Source organism: Nesoenas mayeri (assembly GCF_963082525.1).
Source record: "Nesoenas mayeri genome assembly, chromosome: 2".
Classification (NCBI taxonomy): domain Eukaryota; kingdom Metazoa; phylum Chordata; class Aves; order Columbiformes; family Columbidae; genus Nesoenas; species Nesoenas mayeri.
In genome coordinates this window covers 115,802,959-115,812,970 of record NC_137543.1, presented here as the reverse complement: position 1 = coordinate 115,812,970, position 10,012 = coordinate 115,802,959, and the positions used below count along the sequence as shown (strand labels likewise).

At 49.3% G+C, this 10,012-nt stretch overlaps 1 protein-coding gene across 1 annotated transcript; it reads left to right on the top strand.

Moving 5' to 3' along the window:
• Positions 1-2,170: 2,170 nt before the first annotated feature.
• Positions 2,171-7,235, top strand: LOC308053329 (C-C chemokine receptor type 8-like; the record flags this gene model as incomplete). The annotated part of the gene is made up of 3 exons (XM_080364182.1): positions 2,171-2,236; positions 4,895-4,963; positions 6,156-7,235. 3 exons carry the CDS (start codon positions 2,171-2,173, stop codon positions 7,233-7,235), a joined length of 1,215 nt encoding a protein of 404 aa, XP_080220308.1.
• Positions 7,236-10,012: the final 2,777 nt, after the last annotated feature.

Here is a 10,012-nt window from a genome sequence, read left to right as displayed (position 1 = left end):
AGCTGCTTTTCTGAGAATTTCGCCTGCCGGTTTGCTGTGCCCTGGCTGATTAGGGGGGCGGAACGTACAGATACGTCACGCTCCAGCTAAGTTTGGCTGTTCTTAGAAAGAAAATCGTGGGTGCAGCAATAGCCACATGGATGAACCAGTTACGCTTGTTTGCTCACTTTGGCACATGGCAGCCCCTTCAGAAAGTGGGAATGTACTTCTCTGACTAGCAAGCTCCTCTCATTATGCAGTTCCCTCCTTCGGGGGAGTGTCTGTCTTACATTTCATTAACTGACTCTGCCTGCTAACTCATGACAGGATCAGCACACTCCTATCCCTCCTGGTGCTTTTTTCCCTAGCTCACATCTTGCTCCACTGTGGACCTCCACAGGGGACAAACTGTCATCATGGTCTTCACTGCAGTCTGCAGGAGAATTTCTGCTCCAGCGCCTGGGGCACCTCCTGCCCCTCCTTCTTCACTGACCTTGGTGTTTGCAGAGTTGTTTCTCATATTCTCAGCCCTCTCTCACAGCTGTTGTTGTGCAGCATTTTTTACCCTTTCTTAAACATGTTATCACAGAGGCGCTGCCAACATCCCTGATGGGCTCAGCTTTGGCCAGTGGCAGGTCTCTCTGGGATATGGCTGGAAGTGGCTACTTCCAACATGGGGGCAGCTTCTGGCATCTTCTTACATAAGCCACCCTTGCAGCCCCCTACCAAAACCTTGCCATGTAAACCAAATACATCATCACTGATTATATAAGGGAGCTGTCTGGGAGATAGATGACATTTTGAAAAAGCTCTTTTGGCTGTTTTTCCTTGGCATGTTTGTATTGTGCTGGGTGCAACTGGGTAGGTACCCGAACACTTGCAGGGAATGTTTTGTTTTCAGAACTAATTCTGGCTTTAGCCATGGCAGTTTGCATCTTGTTTGACTTTTGCTTTGAAGACACAGTAAAAACATTTAAATTATTGTTTAGAGAAGTGAGCTTAACTGCTCTAAAAAGGCCGACAAACCCAAGTGATCTGTTTGAAATGCTTCTGTATGGAGATGAGTTTTTGTATGGAGCTGAGGGTGCTGCAGCTGGATCCTCTCCCTCCATGACTTTGTCTGGAGCTACAGCAGACACTTTTGTTGTTTCCCAAAGCAAAGCAGGGACTGCAACAATAGTGGCCATATGATGCAAGAAAGAACTCTTCCAGCATGAAACCCTGGCAGTAACATCACTCTCCAGGCTCTTGGCTTGCTGTGGACCTGGAAGAATTTTGCTCTCTTAAAATAAGCCTCATGATAAATGAGGAGGTGAAGCAGCGCTGCTGATAACAGACATCTCTGCAGGGTTGATTTCCGTGCCTCACTTCTGCATGAAAACCCAGCAGCGGGAGCCTCATCCCTTCATATCACTGTCCTGGGCAGATGCAAGGAGACAGCTCAGCTCTGGTGGCTTTCCAGCCACCAATGGGACACACATCTATTCTTCACTAAAACGGGGGGGAGGCAAAACTTACCTGCATTGTCTGTGTCCAGACAAGTCCCTGCTCAGGGGTGGCTGCAGCTGGGGTGCACAGGCACTGTTGGCTTTAGGTGTAGGATGACTCTGTCTGAACCCATGGTCCCTTCTGCCCCTGCACCTCACACTATGGTTTGTTCATGGTCCAAAATTTCCCAGTTGCTATGAGATAGGAATGGAAAGGTGAGGTATTACTGACTCTGCTGAAGGATGCAAGTCTCTCTGCAGAGCCAACTGCTGCTTTGAGGCACTGCCAGTGCAGGAGGGACTCCTTCCCCTGAGATAATTTCCAGTAACAGCACTGGTCAACAAACCCGCCTTCCTATCAGAACCAATGGGTCTGTGGCCTTGGAGCAGACACCTCTCCACAATGGGTATTTTTGGCGATCTGACAGGCAGGCATCATGCAGGGGTGACGCTGACGCAGTCAGTCTGGTTGTGACTAGGGAGGTGAACCATATGCCCTGCATGCTTTGTGCCACAAGGACACCTTCCACAGGAGGATCCCACGGGGCTTTACAGGGATCTGCAGGTCACCATGGCCACCCAGCACCAGGGACCAGCCTCACCTCATTACAAACAGGGAGATGCCAGGAAGCTGCACACACACACTTGCATGTGATGGAGGCTCAGGTGTGGCTTGTGGTGCACAGCAGTGCATGAGTAAGGCCATGTCCTGGTGTGTGTCGGGCAGATTAGCAAATGGCCTTGACGTGACTGCAGGAAAGATGCTGCTGGTGAGCTCTGAGGGGCAGAGTTGTAGTTGACAGGTGTGTTTGCAGCCAGCAGCACCCCTCTCTCTGCACCACTGCGGCTGCACAGCCCTCAGGCACTGAAGGTGCCCAATTCATGATTATGGGTTAAGAAAAGCATTTTCCAGTTCCTGACCGAAGCCAAAAGGATCCCCAGGGGGACGTGTGCTGCCATGCTGCAGAAGAGGACCCTGCTGTAAGCAGGAGGGTTTGGCTCTGCAGTGCTTATAGGAAATTTTCTGCCAAGGCTCTGTCCAGAAGAAACAGGTGACGTTTATCTCATACTGCTACTCACATTTTCCGTCCGCCGTAATACCGTAAGTGCAGCCACAAGGCCAAGGAGTGGGCAGATGAGAGCAGGGCATCCTGTCCAGAGCCAGGGCACGCTGCCAGCAGAAGCGGCACCAGCACATGAACACTGTCCTACCTGCAGGGTGGCTAAACAGGGACAGCTGCAGCCCCCTCTGCTCCTCAGGGGCACCTGCCTCCTCCTCTACCACTGGCACTGCTCCTCCAAATGGGGGGACGCTGGCCACCTTCCCACCAGGGCTGGTGGCTAATTTGCTTTGTTGCTGCACTCCCCTCAGACAGGATTTCCCACTGCCATGCAGGGAACAGGCAGCGTCTCTTGACAGTGGCATTTGGCCTTGTCTCTCCCCTGCATACAAGGTGACAGCAGCCTGTGCCACTGCTGTCACTCATGCCCATTGACATCTCATCTCCTCTGGCCAGTGCTTCACCCTAAGGAAAAGCTTGGGGTGCAGCTCGGTCCTTTGGCATGTCTGGCCAGGGACCAAACCTGACCCCAGGAAGACTTGTGAAGCCCCTGTGCTGTGTGTCCAGGGAGCAGAAGTGGCTCTGAGCGTGCTTTGTGCTGCCATGTCTGCACCAGCCAGCGCAGGCACCAGAGGATGTGCTGCCACAGGCTCTGGGCAAACACCGCATGCAGCCTGTTCCTTTCTTGTTCAGGCTTCCCCTGAGCACATGCCATGTGGTGTGAGCATCCCAGATGTCACCCTCGGTCCCAGCTATCATGTGGGATGGCTGTGAGCTTCTGTCCTTGCTGCATTGGGAGATACCTGGATGTTTCATGGCTCCCCAGCAGTCTTGGTGCTGCTTGGGCTACTTGTTCCTTCTGCTCAGGCAGCCTGTCATTTCTGTTTAGGAGACTAAATGTACAGAGCTGCCTAAGGCCAATGTCTGTCTGGTTGCCACCTCTTTCTTCACATTGCATAATTCCTGGCTATCTTCTCTGCCACCAGCACTGACAGAGATGTGAGTGCTGTTTTAAGCCTGTAAATGGATAATGGAGATCCCACTTCAGCACTGTCAGTAACTCCTCTGACAAAGGAGTTTGTTTCTGGTTTCAGTTTCTGGCTTCTGCTAGTGCAAGAGTTAATACCCAGAAGAGCTTGGCTGTCCATCACACTATGGCTTGACTAACACATACAACTTTGACCCAATGTCACACTGCCCATCACAGCAAAAGAAATTCACCCACTCGATGTAGGGAACAGTTGCAGATTTTCTCGGTTCATGGAGATTTATCCCTCTGCTTTTGGAGTGATGGCGAATGAAGGTGGGCCTTCAGGGGGTTTGAGAGAGACAATAGAGGATTCCACATGGACATCTCCAGCAGCCCATCTACAGGCTGACACCCAGTGAGGTACTGTTTGCTCAAAAGCAAACAAGAAAAGAAGTGATGTGACTTGCCTGAATTGCAGTAATAGCACCAGGCTACAGTGAGGAGCAGCAGTATTGAAGGAGGTACCACACACTTCAAATGCTGCCTGTTGCTCAGTAGTGCTGCTCTTTCACGTGTATCTTGTGTTGGGATCCTTTTGGCTTGGGTGAAGAGCTAGAAAACGCCTTTCTTAACTCATAACCACAAATTTGGCACCTTCAGCACCCAAGGGGTGCTCAGCTGCAGCGGTGCAGAGAGATGGGGGGTGCTGGCTGCAAACACTCCTGTCAGCTACAGATCTGCCTCTCAAGGTCTAAATCTGCCCTTAAAGGTCTAAAGACCTAAAGGTCTTTTCCAACCTAAATGATTCTCTGATCCTATGATCATTTCCCTTGAGTATTTCTGTCTGTGGGTTGGTGGCTGCAGGGGGAAGGCAGCTTCCAAGGAAAAATGTCCAGTGTGGTGCCCTTTGCCATCACTGACTATTGGCAGCATTGGGCCATGCCTCACAGACATCTTCACTGAAAATCCTTGGAGTAGAGGAGAGGCATTGCTGCTTCCCCTCTCCCAGCCACAGGGGCTGCAGAGCAGGGGCTGAAGGTGAGGGACAAGGGCACTTTACAGATGCATGGGGGAAATTGCAAATCTCTTCCACTGACGTCCATATCAATGCTCAAAGTGAAAAGTAGATCGTTTAAAAGATAAACCTGATACGTTTCCATTTCTCTGTCAGCTGAAGAGGTGAGCTTATTGGCTTGGGGTTTTACGTGCCTTTAAAGTAACACGTATCACACAGAAGAAAAGGCACTGTATGACTGTGCACTGCTACGGTGAGGACCTTGCCTGTGTCTTGTCATTGCATCATCAGCTAAGGTAAATACTGCTGGTATACATGTGTGAAGGTATGCTGCTTCTTAAAAATCTGTAATATAAAAAGCATTATTTTTGCACTATTTCAGACACAGTGTTGGATTGTGGAGGGGAACTTGACGTACCTGCTGGGCAGCGGGGACTCTGAGGACATGTCGGTGAGTGATTCCCTGCCGGGCTGCTGCCCAGTGACCCAAGGCCAGTAGCACATCTGAGGGGGTCCAGTTTTTTCCTAAGGGGACACATAATACTGGTAGGGACAGCGGGGGGTTTAGAAGAGATCAGTGTGATTTTTGTTCTCTAAAAGAAACAAAGAGTGAAAGTATCTTTGGCTGGTGAGACCAGGGGATGTGCTGCCATCCACCTTCTTTAGCTCTCTGCTGTCACAGGTTCTGCCCAGGGATGTAGTGGTTGCTGCCGGGGGCTGCGAGGATCAGGGAGCAGGGAAGAGGAATGCTGCTGCCACTGGTGTATCCTCATAGGTGTTAGGAGAGCAGAGCTGCTGCTTTTGAAAGGAAAGCAAGCCATCCCCATTGGCAAAGTCTTGGTGGACTTGAGCTGCTGCCACGAGTTGTTTGTACTGGCACAGGCCAAGAGAGCAAACTTCCTGCTGGGGAGGGGAGAAGAAGGGGTGTAAGCCCCTGTTTGGTCTTTGGGAGTTTGCCCCCTGGGCCAGAGCTGCCATCGCTGATCTCTACCCAGGGTGGAGAGAGTGTGCAATGTGAAGCACCCACTTGTGACCCGTACATGGTGGTGCCTTTACAGCTGAAAATCTGCTTGAACCATGTGGGAATCCTCTGCAAAAGTAACTTGTCCCAGGAAGGGCTGTTTCTGGCACTTAGCTAACTGGAAATACACCTTTTAGGAGACGAGCGTTTAGATACCAGTTCCTCCCTAAGCACTGCTCCCTTTCTCCTATCTGAAAGAAACGTGAATAGGACCCTAAAACTTTTGTCAGAGGTTATCAGCCCTATGACCATGCCCATTTGGTTGCTGGTTTGGGGATACACCCTAGGTCTGGCCCCAGTGCCCCACCATGTTCACCTGGACTGCAGGCATGGGGCTGGATACCCCACATGCAGCTGGTGGGGGGATACTGGTAACCTCTGGTTTACCACCACAGCTCCATTGTCCTTGATCTCCTCTACCCCTCCGGTGCAAAACTTCATCCCAGATCTTGCAGGGGAGAACGGGTCACTCATATTCATTCCTCATTTGCATCCTCCAACGCAACTGAGGCAGAGCTGTTTTGTCCTTGTCCAGCTTGGTGTGACCTGACTTGTGCTTAGTATACATCCAAAAAGGGTAATTTGGGATTTGGGCCTCATGAACTGCATTATCCTTGAACAGGTGGATTACACGTCCCCAACATCTAACTTCTCTGCAGCCTATGAATATGCCTTCGTCTACCCAGAGCTGGACATCAACTGTGATCTTGAAAATATCTCAGCATTTGCATCTACTTTTTTTCCAGTGCTGTACTCCCTACTGTTTGTGACTGGCCTCGTGGGAAATGTTTTGGTCGTTTGGGTCCTAACAGTCTTCAGGAAAGTCAGGGCCATGACTGACGTGTATCTGCTGAACCTTGCCATCTCTGACCTCCTCTTTGTTTTCTCCCTCCCGTTTTTGGTTCACTACTCCATCAGGAACCAGTGGACTTTTGGAAATGCGATGTGTAAAATCATCAGCTCAGCTTACTTCATTGGTTTTTACAGCAGCGTCTTCTTCATAACCATCATGAGTGTCGACAGGTACTTGGCCATTGTCCGGTCTGTCTATGCTCTAAAGGTTCGGACAGCTGCCCATGGGGTTATCGTCAGCCTAGTCCTTTGGGCAGTTGCCATTTTAGCATCAGCACCAGACTTAATTTTTTTCCAGGAAACAAATGACAATAACTGGACTAAGTGCAGCCCTCACTATCCTGATAGCAACAATGGCTGGAAGACTTTCAGTAATTTTGAAGTCAATGTCCTGGGGTGGTTGATTCCTGTTGGTGTCCTCATTTTCTGCTACTACAACATCTTGAAAAACCTGCAGAAGTGCCATACTCAGAAGAAGTACAAAGCAATGAAACTAGTTTTTATTGTCGTCATTGTGTTCTTCCTCTTCTGGACCCCCATCAACATTGTGCTTTTTCTGGACTCTCTGAGGAAAATGCACATCATCGATGACTGCCAGACAAGCCAAAGGCTAGACCTAGCCATGGAGCTGGCTGAGGCGCTCTCCTTCATCCACTGCTGCCTCAACCCAGTCATCTACACCTTTGTGGGTGAGAAGTTCAAGAAACATCTCCGTGAAGCTTTCAGAAAATACACATGTTTTCTGTTGATCTGCAAAGACTATGGTGCTTTCAATGGGCGAAGCCTGGACAAGCACTCCTCTATGTACACGACATCCTCACAGTCATCTTTTGTTGGCACTGTCCTGTAGAGCTACAGGTCAGAAACTTTCATCCTGAGCAGGTGACCTGAAGTTGAGGAATCCTCCCAGCAGGGCATCCACAGGGATGCACTGTTTGGGTGGCAGGAAAAATGGAAGCAACTGCTTGAGCTTGTTTTTATCAAGGTTGCCTTTGGGGTTCTTACTTTTTAGCATCTTTTTTATCATTGTTCTCCCTTTCCCTTGGCACATCCCGCCCTGCCTGCTTTGTCAAAGGGAAACCAAAATGGCCAGTGGACTCCCGCACTGCCTGAGCAGCACAGAGAAGTGCCTTAGAAACATTTCTTCCCCCACCTCATATTCAGTGCTGGAAGGAACTGTTTACGTTTTTGAATTTGGGACACTTGGCCTCATTTCAGCAGAATGGATTGGCATTGCAGGCAGGGACAGAGCTCACAGCAGGAGTAGGAATTTGCTCATTAGAGGGAAGCAGTGCCTAAGTCCAAGGCATCATGCCAGGGCCTGGCTCCCAGTTGACAGGTCTGAATGAGGTTTCCAGCCCAGAAAGAGTTTAGTGAGTGAATAATTAGATAAGCAACAAAGCACATGCTATGCCTGTGTTTTGTCAAAATCAACATGGAGGAATATCCAGGTATAATCCTGACTTCCCATCTTCTACCAGGGCTTGCAGCTCCTGGCCTGGAAGAGTTGGGAAGCTGTAGCCTCAAAATGACATAGCGGGTGTCAAGAAAAACCCTTGTGCAAATGATTGAGTGCCTTAGGGACAAGTGGAGAAACAGACATCAGGAAAAAAAGGCTGAGTTGAAAAAATACTAAATGTGAGCTGAAAGAGCAGTAAGATTCATATGTCAAAGCTTCCTGTGGACACACTGGCTTGTAAACCCCAGGCCAGGGCGGTGGTTGCTCTGCAGGTGCCCGCAACAGGATGGAGAGTGGCACGAACCACAGTAATACACCAACCATCCTGGAACTCAGGTGGTGTCTAAAGTGGATCGCACTGGCTGGTTAGAGTGGCCAGAGGCTCCACAGATGCCTAAAGCCCAGACAACACCCACACTTCCCCAGGAAGGAACTTTTTGAACACGTTAAGCAACTGATGTGCCAGTCTGGTCACTGCTCTTGAGCATACAGCTGGGATTGACATCCCATTTACTATTCTGACTTGGGTAGCTGTGAATGACTGATTTGTATGTGAAGGGTTACCCAAGAATATACATATAGATGTACATATGCATACGTATGTTTATGGGCATGTGTATATATGTACACATGCATATATGTGCATATATTTTACATATATACAAATATTGATTGATAAAGCCAATGGTGTTCTGAAGTTTTTAGACCTGATCTATTTCTCCCTACAATGCATTACCATGTTTGAAGTTTTATAATAAAGATATTCCATGCAATGTAATTACACAATCCTTGTACCTGAGGAACTTATTTTGTTGTTTATTCTTTCAGCTTGTGCATTTTCTTCTGTCCTGAGCAGTTCTACAAGACTGCCAATCCCTTCAGCTGTCTCTTCTCTCACTCTTCTCTCTCTCTCCATTTTCCTGCTCCCCTGGAAAAAAAGAAGTGGAGAGTAGATTATCTTTTATTACAGAAATTTAATTTCCTGTAAGAGTTTTTGCCCTTGTAGTGTTTCCACACATACTGAGTACCTGTGGGCTTATTTCCTAGACTGGAACAGAACAAAACACAAAATACATTTCTTTTCAATCACCGATCTTCTTTGGACAGGAGTTACTATTTTAATGTGTACTCGTATTTGCAATCTGCAAGGAACAATCTTTTGCAAGAACAGGTGAGTAACAGAAGGCGTGTAAGGAATACACACTGCTTCATGTGGGCCATGACACACGTTCTGCAGATTGCAAAGCAAAGACTGTGACCAGAGGAAGAGCGGAGGTCCCAGCAGCAGGACCACAACCTGGGGCAGCAGTACAGCCTCTGCCTTTTGGGTGCCTTACCACCCTCAGGCAAATAGATTTTTGTTGTATATGCAAACACTCAGGTGCTCTAGAAGGGGATTTACAGAAATTCAGGACAAAGCCAAAGGGTGGTGGGCAGGAGAACAGCACCAGCCATCTCCCCTGCAGAGTCATAGCCTGAGCCCTCTGCATCAGACCTCACTCAGCTGAAACAGAAGAGATGGAAGTGATTTCTGCAGCCCCATCCTGCAACCCTTGTGAGAGCACTTTGGGACAGGTGCTGGAGTCCATTTGCCCAAGCTAGCAAGAAGATGGCCTTTTCCCAGCACTACTGAGCGCCTCTGCTAGGGACTATCTCCCTCTTTTCAGAGGTTTCATTGATTGCTGTGTAGCTGTGGCACAGGGCTTCCCCACAAGAGCCATAATCCTGCAGCATGGGGGTAGCATAAAGGTGCAGAGCCTTCTTTCCAAAGCCTTTCACTTCTGCAGTTCTCACTAGAGTCTAAAAGTATCTTCCCCTTGCTTCTGCCACTCGCAAAGCCTTCCAATGGGGAGGTGGGAGGCATTTTCTGTGGCTCAAAGGGTTTCCTGCCAGAGGCAGCTTCCTTCCTCTGTCAAGCTGGACCTGACCTCAACTTCTCCTTGCAGCCCAGCTGCTTTGATCTGCCATCGCTGCCTTCCTGTGCAAAGGGAGAAGGTGAGACCCACATCCGGAGGCTGCACCGCTGGCAGGACCTGTCTGTGTCGCTGTGGGTGGCCACCCCTTCAGGTCTCAGAGCTCCTTTCCTTTCTGAAGGGACAAGCCTGGGAGCAGTCTGCTGCCCTGCCAGTGTCTGTGAGGGCACTGAGAGACCACAGGAGAGCAGGAGT